Raw genomic sequence first — 20,149 nt, 5'->3', positions numbered from 1 at the left:
TACTCTATAAAAAATGTGGCTTAGTTGACAGACCTACAAACCTTATTTGGTTGTACTCTACCAGTGCGACCCAATTAATAAATTGTTGTGAGCCTTACGAAGTATTTCTAAATAGTGTAAACTCAATGTGCATTCATTCATTCTCAGAGTATAATTGGCAAAGTTCTGACTTGCATCGGCCACCGCCGGTCACATGTACAGTAGGCTAATAGGCTACAGTATGAATTTCTGTCATAATAGATTTGTTTTGCTTATAAATATCAGTCATTGTTTGTCTTTGTCTCCCTCTAGCTCTGCTCCATAGCTCTAATGCTAATTCTGCCCTGCAACGAGCTATGGACCAGACCTAATTAACTGCATGCAGTTGACAGACATTCACCTGCCCGCTACCCACTGATATATTATTATTATCATATCAAATATCATTGACCTAAATGGTGTTATATCGACAATGATTATTTTTTTTAAAGAAAAAGATTAGGCTTAATATGTCTTTTTCAGAAATGACTTTGGACAACAAAAGTTAAACATGCAGAGTGACGCATTACTTTACCTGGGTAACATCTTCTGATGCTTGAATGTTTTGACATGGAATAATAATCCTGTAACGTCACCGTGTAGTGTTTTAGCGCGTACGTGATAAAATAGGCTGCAGCTGTTGATCCCTTGATGATGATGATGATGATGATCCATTCCGCTGCTGCTGCCAGCTGAGCACACGGTAAAGATACCAAGGGTTGAACAGTGATGTCACGCAACACGGAAGTAACACGGACTCGAAGCCATTTATAAATCACAGTCAGTGACGCGTCCGCTGACGAATCCTTGGTATTTTCATTCGAACGGACAGAGTCAACTTTTCACCGCTGTCCCCTCCCCTCCCCCGCACAATCAGAAGCACTAAAGTTTTCAAATAGACATATTATACATACCTACATCACGACTAGGCTACAATATAAAGGCTGAAAGGCATGCATTTGCATTCCAATGGGTGATTGAGGGTCGCGCTCTATGCGCAACGGCAAATCCGCTGCCCATTCTGGTGCAGGTTATTCCTGTTATTCATAGTTCTCAGGTCTGGTCACTGTTGTGTGTCCTCTCTCTTTTTTCTCAGTTGTGTTTTCGAATGGATGTCAACGGGAAAACTTGGGATTCCCTTCTCACGTACCAGTGGCACATCATGTCGGGAACCTCTGTTCTAGTCCACTCGCCACTAGCCTCACGGTCGCTATAGTAGCCCTGCCCTGGTCCAGTGCGTCAGAGTTCTCGCTCCAGGGCAGCAGGGCTAGGTCGCTAGAAGGTATCCGACCCGTCGTCTCCTTCTTCAATATACTCCTTGCGTCTACCCGGAAGTCCATTGCATTCTACTGACCCACTGTTTAGCTGCTTGTTCCATGTTTTGATCTGAAATCACTCTGCTGTAAACATGACTTTACTACAAACACTGAAGTGCCTGATCAACGAGCGTCTCTGTGCGGCTACTGAGGAGATATTTGGAGCCATTGAAATCATTCTAACGGAGTACGAGGACGAGACTCTCCGCTCCCAGCAACACTTTGAAACCCAATATGAATATAGTCCAATCCTGGACATCAAACAACAACACACAGCAGGTTGGTACATGCGTATAACACCAAAAGAAAGAAACACCTCAGAACTGTTTTGAAACCAAACCAGCACAGTCTATACTCTATAGCCTACATTTCAGTTATTGAAAAAGGAATGAATAATCTAATCTTCTTGTCATGATCACACCTAAATAGTAATAATATGTGTGCATGATGTCTATCTCTGTAGTACGATCTGTGGCTGCCAGTGGCTGGCAGGGTGTGTGTTTTACTCTATATATTGGTTGTTGGGACAGCAAGACTTTACTGTAGGCCTAACATGTAATGTATGTAACCATAACGTTTCTGAATGGGCATGCAAAATATGAAAAACACATTCTTGGGTCTTTCTGTGCATTTTCTTGAATCCATCTAAACTAAAGGCATTATTGGGTACCTCTTGTCAGGAGGTAACACAACAGACTAAATGACATGAAAAACCGTAAGAGAGAAATGAACATTGAAGGTTAACAACAACAACATTCTATCCTAGATCACTCACAGCAGTACGTTGGATCATTGGTGTACTGCACTACTTACTAATTTACTACTATAGTGTACTATTATCGAATTTATCGTACGTGTATATATAGCAGCAACAACAACATCATCATAGCAAAAGAAAAGTGCAATAAAGGCATAATCATGTGTAGAGATACTTTGTATATAGATACGGTACAGTAATACACTGTAAGTGAAAAAGGGCACCTTGTGCAGCGCGTGGAACTGGCCGGTTGCCTTAATAGTGTGAGATTTATAGATTTTGGGGCATAAAATAATATATTATATCAAGAATTGATCAATGTCACCATGGTCCACACATGGTACACTGTACTATTTCTTCAAAATTGCACATGGCTGTCCAGAGGGCAAGGGTGTCTATGTGTGCACGCCACTGAAACTCTGGTTACTGGCGATCAGTACTGTACTTTTGAAGTGTGGCTTGACAGAAATTATGGAAACAAATCAATAAGTAGGAGACTCATGGCTGTATTTTGCGTACCAGGTCTTATTCCCTAACTTGAGTTAACTAAAGACCTGGAGGCGTGATCAATGCCATTTGGCTATTCTGAGTGGCCAAAGAGCATTGATCACGCCTCCAGGTCTTTAGTTTACTCAAGTTAGGGAATAAGACCTGGTACTTAAGACACGCAAAATACAGCCCTCAATCTCCTCCAAAAGGCAGACCACCTCAGAAAGCTCTTCGTTTCTCTCTGCTGATGTTACCTTCTCTCCCCCTAGATCTCCCACTCTTTAATGTGTGTAAAGAGGAGGATTCCCCTGAACAACAGGAGAGGAGCCCCAGTCTGCTCCATGGGGAACCAGAGTCTCCACAGATTAAAGAAGAAAAGGAGGAGGCGCTACTTCAAAGACCAGAGCAGGCTGAGGGGTCAATGATGACATTTCTAGATAGGGTGACAAGGGACGACACTCTCTCAGGTAAAAAGAGTCACTAATACTATGAGTACTGATTAGAATGTTGGTGGATTTGTCCATTTGTGAGCGGGACACACACACACACACACACACACACACACACACACACACACACACACACACACACACACACACACACACACACACACTGCTCTGTGTCTCAGACAGAGGTGGGCTGTACAAAGTTCAGAAACCTAGTCTACCAATCACAACTTCGATGAGGAGTCAAAATGAATGGAAACTACAGCCTTTCTGTTCCAGGAAAGTTAGCGTGCTGACTTTCATAAATTGAAAATAAATATGTACATGAATTTTAAAAAATTACATCTTGTTTGAAATGGCATCTTGTTATTTTTAAGCTTTAGAGTGCAGTAAAACTAAATTGGTTACTAAAAGTTAAGTTTACATTTGTAAATGGAGGACCCTGATGTAAACAAGTCTTAGTGCTTTTTCTGGTTTTATCCTTGTAGCAGTTTTGTATTGACCTGTACTTTTGGTTTGAACTGTACCTAATCTACAAACTGTGAATAAAATTGTCAATCAATCAATGTCATTTCTGAGACGCAACTATGGTGAAGGAAGCTAACTTTTTACCGTTTAACCATTAAATATAAGGAGTTCACACCTGAAATGGGGACTCGTGTTTGAGACTTGGATTCGAGTCGCTCTTAAAGTAAGTCGCACACTCAACGACTTCAGACTCAACTTCGAGATTTGTGACTGGTTATCAATCTTTGACCTCTTTACCCATTTTCATCCCCGTCTTCACATTACTGACAATCACTAATATTATAAGATGGCAGCATAGCACTAGTGTCAGTTAGTGCAGTGGACAGTTCAGAAACCTGGCGACCAGTGACGTCATTGGTAGGGAGGTTTCAAAGTTAAAACACATTTTGTGCCCAAGACGTCTTTGGTATTACCCCGCGTGCTGTGCCCAAGATACGTGGTGCCAAAGTTTGTGTTATTGCCATTGAGAATGCATTGGGCGTTTTAAGTTAAACAAAAAAAGTTCCAGCATGTGTCTCCACACACAGTCAGATGAAGTATAAAAAGTGTGAATGGCGTTTCTAGGTGAAAGTGATTTTTTGAAAGTTTTGCATGGGCACACAAAGTGTTTTAAATGTAGTTGTCCGTTGCACTACAGTGTACTTTATTGAACAAATGTCTTTAATAAATGAGGATGGGTTATGGTTCAGAAATTGAGCATTTATTTACAAACATTTAGTGATTTAACTGTTACTCTCATTTAATCTTTTGCCTAGACTTCCTGCATCTCCCTGCATGTAAAGAGGAGGCTTCCCTTGAACAACAAGAGAGGAACCACAGTCTGGTCCAGGATGAACCGGAGCCTCCACAGATAAAAAATGAACCGAAGGAGCTCCTTGAAAAACCAGAGGAGGCTGATGAGTCAGCGTTGACATTCCTCGTACTGAAAAGTTTATATGGTGATGAAAACAGAGAGACAGAGCCTGTAGCTAGCACCTCAACTGAACACATGAAAACACAATCTGTTTTAGAGGACTATGGAGCATCACAATCAACTGGTGATGTCCAACTCCTCTCTTCACACTGCTCTGAACATGACACTGAAGACAGTGATGTGTGGGTGGAGACCAGGGAAGATCAGTCAGCTTTAAACACACTGAAATCACACAAGACATATATGGAAGGACGAACATTGCCTTTGACCAACAAGCTTCATCTTCAGGACCGGAAATCATCAAATCAAACTCCATCCATGAGGAATCACTCGGGGAAGAACCCCATCAGTTGTACATTTTCTGGCAGATTCTCTGGTCAGATGGGTGATCTAAAAAAACACAAGCCCTATAGTTGTACAGTTTGTGGTAAACTCTGTACTCAAAGGAGTTATCTGAAAGTACACATGAGGACTCATACAGGCGAAAAACCCTTTACTTGTGCAGTTTGTGGCAAAGGCTTTGGTCAGAATTCACATCTGAAGACACACATGAGGATTCATACAGGAGAAAGGCCCTTTATTTGTATAGTTTGTAGCAAAGCCTTTACTCAAAGGATTTCTCTGGAAATACATTCAAGGACTCATACACGGGAAAAACCCTTTATTTGTGCAGTTTGTGAAAAAAGCTATGGTCAACTGTATGATCTAAAAAAACACATGAGGACTCACACAGGGAAAACAAACTTTACTTGTACAGTGTGTGGCAAGTGCTTTGTTCAAATGACACATCTGCAGAAACACATGGGGGTTCATACAAGGGGAGAAAGCTATTAATTGAACACCAACAGCCATCTGAGCTGACACATGATAGACCAATTAACAATTTTAGTGACAAAAGTCACAGATACTAAAGCAGGGGAATCACACAATCTGACAATATCAGGTCGGCAGTCTGCGACCGCCGACCGCCCAGTCTCTCTCATCCATTCCACATCACCTGTCTGTTAGCTCAATCTGGGCAAAATAAAATACAAATAAAATTGCTGTCTGCATGTAGAGACCGGATGTCGGCCGGTTCATTCTCATGGATTAACCCATTCTGAACGGGAACCCATTTTAGTGTTAGCACCACGTTATGCTTTAGCTATTGAAAAATAGCAGATCTACAAGCTCATAGCGCGCCACCGAGTGGCGCGCTACGAGCTTGTAGGTCTGCTATTTTTGAAAAATCAGACCCAGTGTGTGTCCAGTGGAAACCTCGTATGAATCTGATCTCAGGTCAGAATGGGTTAAAGTTCTCAGTCGCCATGACTGATTTCAGGCTTCTTGGTTCCATATAGAAGCCATCATCATCATCTTTGGAGCCATGTTGTGCAGCGAAAACATGCTCTCAATGTGTCGCGGAAACATCTGTGTCCCTTGGTTGTGGCTTTGTTATTGTCTGGTGCTTTTATTGTAAATGCTTTTAAAACTATTTGTTCTCCCTACACCCCACATGCGCAATATCTTTCTACCTGGTTATTTAATTAGACCATTTTATAATCACAAACTTTATTCAATGGCCTAATCCTGCCAGGGACATAAATTACATCCAGTCAGTCTTTCCACTAGAGAGAGCTCTTAGCGAACCTATGATCAACCTTGCATCTCCCTCTGCAGAAATACACTGACGCGGCGCAAGACAGGAACGCCCAAAAACGTCACATCCGGTCTTTTACCCTGGGCAGAATTTTCTATGGCTGCCAATGCAACTTTTTCCAATCCTTAATCACATACGGACAAACATCTATGCCGATAATATCTAACCTGCGGAGGTAACGTGCCTTGTCCACGGGCAACAGATCTTTCAACGTATGGCATTGCAAATACGTTTGATAATCGCTACTCTGCGCAATATTGTTTTGGAAATGCCGCAAATTGCATTGCAGTGAACGAGAGCAAATCACAACTTCCCCTGGGGGTGGTGACTCCGCCCTGAATACGCGTTGTCGTGTCAGTGTATGCATGTGGCAGCCGTGTACTGTAAAACTCGCCTCCTTTTCATTTCCTGGTGGGGAATTGTTTTTCTCTGCCTGTAGGTGTTTCGGTGTCCTTCCAATTTCATTTCAATTGATTGCATTAAATTACTTTAAACAACATTAAATTAACTTTGTCACTCACTTTGCCACTCGATCTGCCATTCACTTTATGCAAGTGCATACCCTCTATACTTTTTGAAACGTCAATGGGGAAAATGAATGGTGAATTATTTCCTGGTGCCCTCGTCGTTCTGAAAGAGGGCATAAAGAAGGGGTTGATCTTGAAACACACACAATGTCTAAAAATAACCTTTCTTACCTGTCTAAAATGAGCTATGTATGTAATGAGCTATGTATCATAGTATAGTCTGGATTTTCGGTGATAAGGTGACCACCGCTCCGGTGGTGAGGTGACCACCGGAGCTGAAATAACAGAGAGAAGGGCTGGAGCGGTGGTTTGCTCTTCACCGCGGCTCGTGACGTCATGTTGTAGTTCGGTGGTCACCTAACCACCGAAAATCCAGACTATGTATGAGCCTTAACAGCCTACATGTATTGCTGTCGCAGTGTTGTCATGTCAGATCAGATGTCACCTCATTTACATCTAGCCACTTTAAAGCTATCATCCCTATTTTGGGATTACTTCTAAGCCTGGGCAGCATTCCATTTCGTGTTTATGATCCGGTCGGGAGCGGATGGTAATTTTCGTCATGTTGTAGTCAATGATTTGGTCACCTGGCAGGATACCACAAGGCGGAATCAGTATTATGAATGGGTACTTATTCCGCCTTGTGGTTTCCTACGTGATGACTACAACATGACGTAAATAAAAAAAGTACCTCCAGGAAAAACCAAACTTGCAACATGGCGTGTTGTGAGCTTGTAAATCAGCTATATTCGGCAAAAATGTTTGGTACAGAAGGGAACCTGGGGGATTAATGTGGTCAATAAAGTACAGTAGCTTAATCCCGGGATGGTTCAGCTGTGCAACTTCGATTTCACAGGCGTGCCCCGGGGCACCAGTAAATGTGTTTCATTGTTCTTGTTTGCATTATTTGTATATAAATGAGTTTGGGATTGTTGTGGGACTTTATGTGTTTTTTGGTAAGTGCAATGTCTGTTCTGATTTCCCATTGATGTTGTGTTAAGTTACGTTTGTGTACATATAAATTAACTCTTAGAACAGCTGTCATGGCTCTTCTTTCACGTGAACCAGACCTCAGATCCTTACATTGGTGCATGGTGTGGAACTGGGAAGACCAAGTTGGAAGAATCCCCTTCCAGGATGGATATAAGAAGGGCACGTTGGTCACGGACTCACAATGCGCCATCGGAAAATAGAGAGACAAACAACGCACTGCAGGAAGTGTAGAATTTGTAGAAATTTTGAAAAACGTTTTTTTAAATAGTAAAAATGGCCATTTAGCCAAGTAGATAATGACAGAAATGCCAGAGGCTTGTTTCCATTGTGATTCATAAACATTCAAACCTCTAGAATAGGGGATATTTCTCATGTTATTTTAACAATACATCTTGACAAGAAAAGCTTTACAACAAAAACCAACTGTTAATTAGGAGACTAACTATTAGGGCATTTGAACACTGATGACAGCCAGTCACAATGTGGGACGGTCTCAATTTGAACACTGATGCCAGCCAGTCACAATGTGGGACAGGGTCTCAATTTGAACACTGATGACAGCCAGTCACAATGTGGGACAGGGTCTCAATTTGAACACTGATGACAGCCAGTCACAATGTGGGACAGGGTCTCAATTTGAACACTGCATGCCTGTCAGTCACAATGTGGGACAGGGTCTCAATTTGAACACTGCATGCCTGTCAGTCACAATGTGGGACAGGGTCTCAATTTGGAGGATATTCTTTATGCTACATTTTTCATACACAAACAAAAAATTGCCAAAACTATACCAATCTTTCCCCACTTTATCTTGGAACTTAGTTCAGAATGTTCCTCAGGTCTTTGGCCCTATAAAGAACAAACATAAATAAATATTTAATACACATTTTATTTCCTAGAACCCTGATATAAATGTTTACTGTTTTGTTTATTTTCTGTTCTTGTTGTCTGTGCTTTGTTTTTTCTACCTGAATTGTTTGTAGGCCTATTATATTTCTAGGAGAAAAAAAAGTAGTTGACAAACTGGTTCACACACTCACAGTGTGTTGTGTTGTGTTGTGTGTTGCAACAATTTATATGATTATTCTCTCGCGTTAACCTGGAGGCAATATTGCAACAGACCAACAGACAGGTATATTTTGGCTCGCGAGACTTAAGTCTTTAAGTAGCAGATGCAACAAATTTAAATACCGTACTTTAGGGAAGTAGGAACAACAAGGAAGTAATGCCAACAGACAGTAGCCTACGTCGTTCACTGACCACTGTAACACGAGCTGTTCAGCTTATATTTGTTGCTCCTATAGTTTAGACTTTTAAGTTTTAATACTCATTCATTCGGATTCATTCTCTTCTTTTTCATCATGGCTTTACAAACACTGATCAGGTCTGTGGTCAAGGAGCGTCTCCGCGCGGCCGCCGAGGAGATCTGCGGGGCCGTGGAGACACTCCTGACAGAGCACCGGGACGGCGAGGTGGCACGGTGCAAAGCAGAGATTGAGCGCCAGCGCGCTTTACTGGATTTACTTTTAAAGTTAAAACCACCTCGCATCAAACTACACCGAGAAGGTAGGTACAAACTCAAACTATACACTATTACACCAGTCGTTCTCAATGGTTAGGGTTATTTGTTTTTAGGTTCAACAGGACCCCGGCCATGCAGGCCGGCCTCGTCATAATAAGTTAACCATAATGGTCATAACTCAGTCATAAACCTTGTACTGTACAGTCTGTAGGCTGAACTTGGGTAGCACTGCCATCTATTGGCCACAGGTGCTTTGCGCGCTCGCGCACACACACACACACACACACACACACACACACACACACACACACACACACACACACACACACACACACACACACACACACACACACACACACACACCTGGGAGCTGACCACTACAACAACCACAGTTTGTACTCCACTGGAATGGTCTGGGGTTCAGACAGTGCCTTGCTCAAGGGCACTACATTGGTGATGCATCAGGTTGTGAGACTCTAGATGAGCTGTTAGACTGTTTCACAATGTTGTACAACAGAATATAACATGGGGCATAAGTTTTAATCAGACGAATCAATTGAGTTGTTTATAAAATAAAATCTTTTAGTCTATTCTTTGAAACTTTGAAAAGTAATCTATAAAATAATCACTATTACAGTCCTAGATATATAAAAAAATCACACGTCATACATCACATTCCGTGCTCAGCCAATCAAATCATCTCAATTTGGTACACATAAACACACATTCTCAGCCAATCAAAAATAATAATCTCAAATTTGGTACACACAAATATTAGCTGGGCATAGCCCTAAAAAAAATCTAACACTTGACAAAGTAAATCAGTGACATTGCTTCCTCTCTCTCCTCTCTTCTAGATCTCACACTCATACCTGGTTATGAAGAGATTTCCGCTGAGCAGCAGGAGAGGAACCCCAGTCTGGTCCAGGAAGAAGAACCGGAACCTCCAGAGCTTAGCGAGGAGCAGCAGGAGAGGAACCCCAGTCTGGTCCAGGAAGAAGAACCGGAACCTCCAGAGCTTAGCGAGGAGCAGCAGGAGAGGAACCCCAGTCTGGTCCAGCAGGAAGAACCGGAACCTCCAGAGCTTAGCGGGGAACAGCAGGAGAGGAACCCCAGTCTGGTCCAGGAAGAAGAACCGGAACCTCCAGAGCTTAGCGAGGAGCAGCAGGAGAGGAACCCCAGTCTGGTCCAGGAGAGGAACCCCAGTCTGGTCCAGCAGGAAGAACCGGAACCTCCAGAGATTAGCGGGGAGCAGCAGGAGAGGAACCCCAGTCTGGTCCAGCAGGAGAGGAACCCCAGTCTGGTCCAGCAGGAGAGGAACCCCAGTCTGGTCCAGCAGGAAGAACCGGAGCCTCCAGAGCTTAACGAGGAACAACAACAGGCATGGATTCTCAGTCGCTACGACTGATTTCAGTCATTTGGATTCCACAGAAGCCCAGCGTGTCTTCTGTGAAAGCATGCTGCGCACCGAAAACAGCCGATCTACAAGCTCACAACACGTCGCAGTGCGACGTGTTGTAAGCTTGTAGATTGGCTATTTCCGATCATTAGCCATTTTAAGATGAAAGAGAATTCGAAGTGATCAAACCAGCAATAGAATACAAGTTTAGAAGCATCTTCCAGAAACATGAATGGTTCTCACAAATGTCATGAAAGCAACCTTAATTAATGCCTCAAATCTGTGATTTAAAACATCATTACATTTTTTTCCAGTATTGAGATTTTATTTTCTTGCTTCATTCCATGAGCAGGAGAGGAACCCCAGTCTGGACCACGAAGAGCTAGAGCCACCCCAGCTTTTAGAGGAGCAGCAGGTGCTTCTTCAAACACCGGAGGAGGAGGAAGAGGAGGAGGAGGAAGAGGAGGAGGAGGATGAGGAAGAGGAGGAGGATGAGGAAGAGGAGGAGGAAGAGGAGGAGAAGGAGGACGACGACGACGACGACGATGATGATGATGGGTTCACACCCACATTGACATTAATAGATCCCGCAACGCTCTATATGGAGAAGTGGGCCGATCACCTTTCAGGTAACAAACACACACTGTATTAGTAGGAAACTAACCTAAAAATCGCAATCGTGTGAAGTGAAGAACGCTCTTGTCATCATTATACATCATCCTACAACATCACGATCGGCTGAGCACATTCCGTGCTCAAACGGACACACAGACAGACAGACACACATACACACAAAGCTGTGCATAGGAGGCCCTCAAAAACATCGGTGAATAAGCATGGGAGGATCAAGGATGCACAGTATGATACGTATCCCAATATATCACAGAACACATAAATTGAACACAGCACAGATTTCCCACTGTGGAATGATTGGTATATGACAGTCTCCAAAAAATGACGAGGATGAATACATCGGGGTCTGAATTTCAGTGCACGATTGCGGAGCTTCCCTTCCCACACACATTACAGTGATGTTAATAATATAATAAACGTGAACGCAAGAGTATTTATTGTCTGGTTTCACTGGGACAGAAGATGGTCGTTCCTCATGTACTCTCTCCCTCTTTCCAAAGTCATTAGACTGTATGCCTCTCTCTCTCTTTACAAGTCCCTTCTACTGGACCTCCATGTGACACACAGTGGGCTGGTACATCGGCTATGTTCACTCTTTTAAAAGGCTAGTACGACAACGTAAAATACAGATGAGAAAAACTTGAAGAAAAACATATATCGATATATCTTCTTCGCTGATGTACAAGCTCACAACGTGTCACTTTGTGCTATTTCTTTTTCTTCACATTTTTTAAAGTGTTATTCAACACAAATCTTCTCTTCTGGGGGTCCCTGGCACAAAACGTTTTCAGATGGGGGTCCACGGCCAAATATATATCAATTTGGGGGTCCTTGGCACAAAACATGTGGCAAAAAAACCCACAAGGCATTTGTAGAATCAGCCTCAGGTCTTAATGACTTAATTGTGCAGAATGTTGGTCACATATTAAAGGCATAGCTTTTATTCATATATTTTTTATACCCAAGGTGGTATGAATTTCAATGTTTGACTCCATCTGGGACACAAGACACATTTCATAATGTTCTTGTTTTGCTCTCTCCAATGTGGTCAAGGTGAATCCATAGACGGAGAACAGCACCAACAGATCCTCCAAATGTTTGAAGAGGACAGCAGTGACGACGATTTTCCAGGATTCACATCCTCAGGTATGGAGGAGGATAGATAGTAGTATTATTAGAAATGGAACGGAAAGTAAATAAATAAATAAATATTAATAATAATCAGGTATATTTTAGTTGATATTTATTATAACCACTTAATAAACTGGACCTGATTTGGCTCTAACTTGGACCTATTTTTTACCTCGCTTCACCAAACTTTCCACAACGGAGGAAAGCCCGGTATTTGTTCCAAATTGGGCTGTGTGATCCGGTTAAATCTAGAAAAAAGGGAAAAAATAATCTTATCCCCACATAATGTGAATCAATTAATTTAAGGCCTATTCATACTCCAGTTTTAGGTCATAAGGTGGTTAGTAAAAAGTCGCTCACCACCACACTGTGACGTCATGTTGTAGTTTTCGGTGGTGGACCTCATCACCTAAACCTAAGTATGAATAGGCCTTTAGTTTCACTAGTCACGCCACAAGTTGGAATAAAAGATGGACATACCAAACGATTATTATACCAAAATAAACAAAACTATTATAACAAAATAAACTAGGGGAATCATTTTGGAGGTGCACGACACTGGACGTTCCGGTTGTGTGTTCCGGCCGCCTGATAACATAAAGTTATTATTTCCACTCCGAGCCGGATCAGAAACCTGAAAATGGTATTGATCCCAGGCTACATTTCTACAGGTACATCATATTATATTCAACATGGATAATATAATTAACTCTTGTTCCCCCAACTCTACCCTAACTTTACTGTAATAGAATGTTTAACATTATCCAAATTTATCCAAACTTGCATTTTAAAACGTGTTCACACTTGCAAGCATATGTTTGAGCCACTAGGTGGTGGTAAAAACCCTGTTAAATGGGACATCAGCCGCCCAAGCTCGACTAAGAAGTCACAGCAGGCGTCTGTCTTGTCAAGTTGTGTTCTCACAAATCCATTTCTAGTTGCAGCTAGTCAGCCTTCACCAGTGTTTGACAAGCACTGATTTATGCTATAGTCTCAGCGAGGCAATAGCATTTATAAAGGACATTGTTGCTGTGCTTTATGGAAGCGAAACAAACTTTTTCTTTGCCAATGGGTTCCCACTTCCCAGATTGTCAAAGTTGTGACTGGCAGTGTTCTTTGAACATACTGCACATTGTTCACCATCCATCCAACCTTTAAGTTTTCTATTAAAATTGGTTGATTTATAGAATTGGCTCATTCAAATGTAGAATGGAATATGTAAATCTTATCGTAGACCAGGTAGCTAGCTACATATCGTGTTGTCTTATAAGTGAGATATGCACACACCCATAAGCTTGTGTTGTTGATGGAAGTAGCAGGGTTTCAGGGTTACATTGATATTCATCACCTGCATGCTTATTGTGGCATGAGACCGGTTTTTTAGTTGTTTTTGAGCATGTCGGCATGTATACTATGTACGTTTCTCTTAACCCATTCTGACCTGAGATCAGATTCACACGAGGTTTCCGCTGGACACACACTGGTCTGATGAACCCATTCTGACCTGAGATCAGATTCTAAAAATGTCAGTCGTTCTTTGATTTTTTCAAAAATAGTAGACCTACAAGCTCATAGCGCGCCACTCGGTGGCGCGCTATGAGCTTGTAGATCTGCTATTTTTCAATGGCTAAAGCACAACATAGTGCTAACACCAAAACGGGTTCCCGTTCAGAATGGGTTAATACATCCATGGCTGATGGCACACTATACAGCACACACACACACACACACACACACACACACACACACACACACACACACAAAGCTATGCATTGGTCTATTAATGGAGGTGTGGCACATTCCTCATACTTCATAAAACAATAGATGTTTTGACCTCATGTAAAGTCAAGCTCAGTCCTCATAATTCACATTACAAGCATGAATACATTGAAGACTCAACTGAATGCCCCAAAAAAAAGGAATTACACACACACAGTCACACACACACACACACACACACACACACACACACACACAATGCTCTACTGAGCAATTACAGACCAGGAAAAAGATTCTACTCCGCCCGTCATTATTGATTCTCAACCTCTGTTGATTGATGTAACCACTGAAATGTGATAAGACTGCTAACTCAATTGCACCACTCAGTGGCTGTGGTTTAGCGCCCCTCCCTCCTATGTCCAGCTTTGAGGGTTTGTGTAAACGCAAACATTGAAGACAAAATAGTGTAAACACAAACATTTGATTGATTGAAACATTTTGATTGGCCAGAATGAGATGATGTATGATGAAGTATGATGATAAGAGCGCCCCTCACTTCACACAGGTGTTTTGTTTTGTTTTAGTTGTTTTCTTTATGGATCTGTAGTATTAAATTATGACGATTATGTTAGGCTACATTGTGGGTGATAATATAGTACAATGGCTTGCCTTCAAATCAATACAAATTACAGATGCAGAGCCAACAGCAGAAAGTGCCCCCCTCAAAACACAAAACGAAGGACACACTGCACATTTAAATGGTTTACTCTCATTTCCTCTTTTTCCTAGACTTCCTGCCGCTTCCTGTGCGTAACGAGGAGGCTTCCCTTGAACAGCAGAAGAGGAACCCCGGCCTGGAGGAACGAGAGCCTCCACAGATTAAAGACAAACAGAAGAAGCCGCTTCAAAACCCAGCGCTGGCTGCATGCGGCTCAACGATTAGAGTAGTACTGAAACGTTTACACTCTAACGAACACAGAGAGCTCCTAGCCAGCACCTCAACTGAACACATGGACACACAGGCTGATATACAGGCCGAGGACTGTGAAGCAACACAACCAACTAGTGACGTACGGCTCCGTTCGTCGACATGTTTTGAATCCAATACAGAAGACGGTCAAAAATCAAACGAGCCTTCGAGCAATACGCTCCCCCAGGACCCGACGTCTTCACCCGTGAGGTGTCACTCAGGGCAGGAAAAAACGTTCATTTGTGAAGAATGTGGTGCCAGCTTTAGTCAAAGTACACGCCTCAAGTCTCACATGATTATCCACACAGGGGAAAAACACTTTACCTGTACAGTGTGTGGCTTTGCCTTTAGTCGAAAACCTTCTCTGAGGGCACACATGAGAACTCACACAGCTGACAAACCCTATAGTTGTGCAGAATGTGGCGCCAGGTTTCGTCAAAAGCAATGCCTTAAGCACCACATGTCAATCCATACAGGGGAAAAGCCCTACACGTGTACAATTTGTGGCAAAGACTGGGCTTACATAGGCGATATGAAGACACACATGAGGACGCACACAGGTGAGAAACCCTTTACTTGTTCGGTTTGTGGTAAAGCATACAGACGGCAGGATGAGATGAAAGTACACATAAGGACCCACACAGGAGAGAAACCCTTTAGTTGTACTCTTTGTGACAAACGATTTAATCAACAAATAAGTCTTGACAGACACACAAGGACCCATACGGGTCTGAAACCCTATATTTGCACAATTTGCTACAAGCAATTCAGTCAAAATGTGCATATGAGGACACACATGAGGACCCATACGTCTGAGAAACCCTATATTTGTGAAATTTGTGGCCGAAAATTTGGTCAGACTTCACATCTGAGGACACATGAGAAGAGTCATACAGGTATCAAAGACGTTCATTGCACAGTGTGTGGCAGAGGCTATTTTTCGATGAGTCATTTGAGAGTTCACATGAGAGTTCACACGGGAGAGACACCCTTTGCTTGTAAAGTTTGTGGCAAACAATTTAAGCGACCGGGGCATGTGACTCTACACATGATGACCCATACAGGCGAGAAACCCTTTACGTGTACCGTCTGTGAGAAACCGTTTAGGCAAATTCAACATCTTGAGGCACACATGAGAACCCACACAGGTGTGAAACGCTTTAGTTGCACCGTTTGTGACAAACGCTTTGGTCAGAGGTGTGATGTGAAAATCCATATGAAGACTCACAAAGAAACACAATAGTTTAGTATCCCATTAATTTATGCCAGGTGTGTCCAGTGCAACGGGAAGTGTTCATAAAATAGAATCAATATATTAAATTACTATATTGTCTATTTCTCACTATTTTCAAAAACATTCTTGGGAGATTCTTTTTTTTATCTGTAAATGACATTGTGTGTATGTTTGTATGGCTGCCATGTTGGAAATAATATCATCAGAATCAGAGAGAGATGGGGGCAGAAAGGGAGAGAAAAAGAGATTTCCGTAACTACTTATTTTGGTATAGCAAAATCTGTGGTTCTGTATTTAAATCTATTACATGTACTACAGTAATTTATCACTTATATTCATCCTACATGCCTACATATTTCAAGTTATTTTCTTTTCTTTTTAATTTTTAATCCATGGGGTTATCATCAGTAGCTATAATTCTAATTTATCACACGTGCATGAATCTCTTTAATACCTTTTTGTCTTGTAAGGTATGTTGAGGGGATTGTTTTAAATGATGATGTGGAGATGGTTTATTTTGCTCTTATATGTGTATAGTGTATTATATTATATTTCTATATTGTATTTCTGTGGAAATACCAATAATAATAAAATAAATCATAAGATAAGAAAAAGCTTGCTTGTTTTATTGCCGATATAATAATACATTTTCAAATACCTCTCAGCGACAGCATGTAGAATGTCATATCCTGGCAGCACAGCTCCAGCACAAGGAAGCACATGACAGATGTTTTTATGTGAATCGGCTCAACTAGAAGCCGTTATTTGAATCATGTAAGAGGTTTTAGGCTACAGACTTCCATTTAATGGCATTTCTATCTCTGGGACCCCCAATGTATTGTAAAATCTAAGTTAATTTAACTCAACTGTGAGTTACAGACCCATAAGGGTCCATTTGGTTCCTAAATTTATCATTTAGCTAGGGACCCCCTGGAACTCTCTCAAGGACCCCTAGGGGTCCCTGGACCCCACTTTGGGAACCACTGATCTAGAAGCCATTTCATTCATTTTAACCACATGAACCCAGCTGGGACAAACATTTGCTGTGGCGAAGATGTTGAATGTAGACTAGAGCAAGAACAGGAGGGGACCTAGTTTAGATGAATACTGGAAAACTCACCCCAGTGCTTGCCCGTTTTTCCTCCCAGACTTTTCGCCGGTGAGGGGGATAACTTTGTAATATGCTATTGGCCGTTTGTATTCTTTTTGGAAAAATATAAAAAGATACTCCTGTGGAAAGGCTATATTATTTTACTTATATTGACCCTATAAACAATTTAATATTATTTAGTATATGTAAGGTTTTGCCCACTCCAATGGTACCTCTTCAGATAATCCCCACATATCCTACAACAACTTCTGTTAGAAGATGCCTAGATGTTAGATGGCTTAAGTGTTCAACTAGCTCAGTTTCTTCTTCTCCTAGTTAGACGCACAGGATGTCAGGAAGTACTATGTCTGTAACATCCACTTACGTTAGCTTCCTACGTTTCTGACTGTGGTTAATGTTGCAATAACGGAACATGACAATCTAGATCACCCTGTTGGTCTAATAACGGAACATGACAATCTGACTGTGGTTAATTTTCCAATAACGGAACATGACAATCTAGATCACCATGTTTGACCAAAAGAGGTCACAAGGCAACAAACACCCAGACACACGCATACACACACACTTGCACACTAACTCACACAGTTGATTCACGATTAAGATTAATTGTTGTCAGGTTTTTACATTTAGGCATTTAGCAGATAATTAGAAATTGGTATTCAATCTGAGAACCTAACATCCTTCTAACAGTAGAATATCTGTACAATGAAACCCGAGTTTACACTATAGAGTGCTATGTCTACATTAAATCTAAATGACAAAACTTTAGCCTTTGCATACGCCTGTAAGGTCGTTGAGACTAGTGAAAGTGCTACGGGCTAAGATGGAGTCTGAAGAGGTGAGTTTTCAGACTACGGTGGAAGATTGGGAGTGAGTCATTTTCAGTATCACTTTCTTTAGCAAAGAGTAGAAATGGACCTTTTTATAGTAAACACACAATGTAAAAAAAAGACTTTCCGTTTACTATTATGTCAATTTACTCCACGTTTTGATGTCTCACTGCAGAGTAAACCATGACCTCTCTGTCTCTTTGTCTCCTGGTCGTGTTGTGGTTGAAGCTCAGAGCTGCGTACTGCAACCCGTCAGCTGATTCCTCCTGCCATTAAGATATAAGAAGTCTATCATTTGTCACTTCAGTCAGACATTCTGAAGAGCAGAACAGATGATGTTTGGTTCGATAGAAGTATTAGGCCTACCTGACAAACACGATGATGGTTCGCGATGTGTGCCGAGGAACTCGACGGGGGTTGCAGACCTTTAGGAAAGTCAGATTTCATTGAGATTATCTTACAATCATCACCATAGTCTTTATCATCATCATCTTTATCTCGATTATCATTATTTATGGTCATCATCATCATATCATCCTTCTCTTTGTTACTATAGCAAAACTCTGTCACTAGAGATAGTGGGTCTACCACTACCACTAGTGACGGAGTTTTGCTATTATTCATGTTATTAAAGCTACAATATGTAAATAAAGCCTAGCCGTAGGTATCCCCAATTTGCAACGATTGCTGAACTACAATAAAGATGGCAACTCATCTGGTGTCCGATATGGTGTGCCATCTGCTTCAAGTAACATTACTGACATAATGTCGACACATACGTGTCCTACCAGACAGGCGACACCAGGGATGAGAACTAAGGAGACGACCACCACTGCAGATGTGCTTATTATTGTTTTAATAACCATACGTATTGGTTAAAATAATGTTTTATTCAATACAATAAGTCCCAGATTGTAGCTTTAAGAACTTTCTCTCAATGCTTCTGATAAATATTGGTATACCTCCACATTGACAGCGTCTTCTCCTGGTCATCTTACAGAGGATGCAAACCAGGACAATGATCAGGATAAAACACACGACCAGGGAGGCGCCGACACAAGTTAAGATGACCAGTGGCACGCCAAGATGTCCATTCTGGTTCTCTGGTAAAGCACAGAAAGGTACAGACAACAATTAGTAGATATCAACATGATAATTAACTATCTCTATTCAATGGAGAATCTATATTATTGAAATTATATTCAATAATGCAATACAAATCAAAGGTGTGTTAAACCTTTTAAGTAAGCATTTTGCCAGTGTGGAAAATAACTAAATACATTTACTGTACAATTTTTTTGGTATTTGTACTTTACTTGAGTATTTCCAATACTTTTTCCACTACAATTATTTTAATGCTTTAGTTACTATACTTACTAGATTTTGATTCTTATTACAAAACATGCATAATCCACTTAATTTCGACCATTTTCAAATAGGCTAAAATCTGCAATTTTCTAAAGACTTTCTTACATTCTGCATAATGAGTACTTTTGGCACTTTAAGTAGATTTTGATGCCAATAACGTTTGTACTTTGTAACAAAACATTTCTATATTGCAGTATTGATACTTTTACTTAAAGTATGTTTTCCCACCACTGCATTGTGCCTTACCGTCAACATCCACGCTGGTTCCTTTCCCAAACAGGATCTCGCCACACTGCTTTCCATCGCAGCGCTCGGTGGTGACGATACAGTCGAGAGTCACAGAGTGCCCTGGCCGGACGGACACGGACACCGGCTGTAGGAGGAAGGACCTGCGACTGGAATCTGGCACATTATACACATACGGAGAAGACATTTTGGGAAACTGCAGTCAAACTAAAGGACATTCATGAAACTGGGCATGACGTGACGCGCTGCATGTGAGCTTGTAGATCTGCAATTTTTGAATCACTAACGAAAAACTCTTAAAATGACACAGATGCTTTCCCGGTTTAAATAGGTTAAAATAATCGATTATTGCTCAGC

At 41.5% G+C, this 20,149-nt stretch overlaps 1 protein-coding gene and 2 long non-coding RNA genes across 3 annotated transcripts; 2 read left to right on the top strand and 1 right to left on the bottom strand.

The window, feature by feature from the left end:
• The first annotated feature begins 1,436 nt into the window (after window positions 1-1,436).
• On the top strand, window positions 1,437-5,530 carry LOC308312553. The gene is made up of 3 exons (XR_013963780.1): window positions 1,437-1,613; window positions 2,850-3,047; window positions 4,310-5,530. It is a non-coding gene; the product is annotated as an uncharacterized lncRNA (long non-coding RNA).
• Window positions 5,531-8,840: 3,310 nt separating this feature from the next.
• LOC308312458 (uncharacterized protein) lies at window positions 8,841-16,713 on the top strand (the record flags this gene model as incomplete). Its single annotated transcript, XM_080759065.1, has 6 exons — window positions 8,841-9,192; window positions 10,006-10,529; window positions 10,900-11,176; window positions 12,234-12,326; window positions 14,820-15,205; window positions 16,705-16,713. The coding sequence occupies exons 1-6, from the start codon at window positions 8,988-8,990 to the stop codon at window positions 16,711-16,713; spliced, it is 1,494 nt and encodes a 497-aa protein (XP_080615191.1). The 5' UTR covers window positions 8,841-8,987.
• A 1,627-nt stretch (window positions 16,714-18,340) lies between these two features.
• On the bottom strand, window positions 18,341-19,276 carry LOC308313015. Its single transcript, XR_013963830.1, has 3 exons — window positions 19,141-19,276; window positions 18,545-18,603; window positions 18,341-18,444 (listed from the first exon to the last, which is right to left on the bottom strand). It is a non-coding gene; the product is annotated as an uncharacterized lncRNA (long non-coding RNA).
• Window positions 19,277-20,149: the final 873 nt, after the last annotated feature.

Source organism: Protomyctophum bolini (genome assembly GCF_963924005.1).
Source record: "Protomyctophum bolini genome assembly, chromosome: 3".
NCBI lineage: Eukaryota > Metazoa > Chordata > Actinopteri > Myctophiformes > Myctophidae > Protomyctophum > Protomyctophum bolini.
The sequence above is the reverse complement of the archived record's forward strand: the minus strand, read 5'-3'. Positions and strand labels throughout refer to the sequence as shown.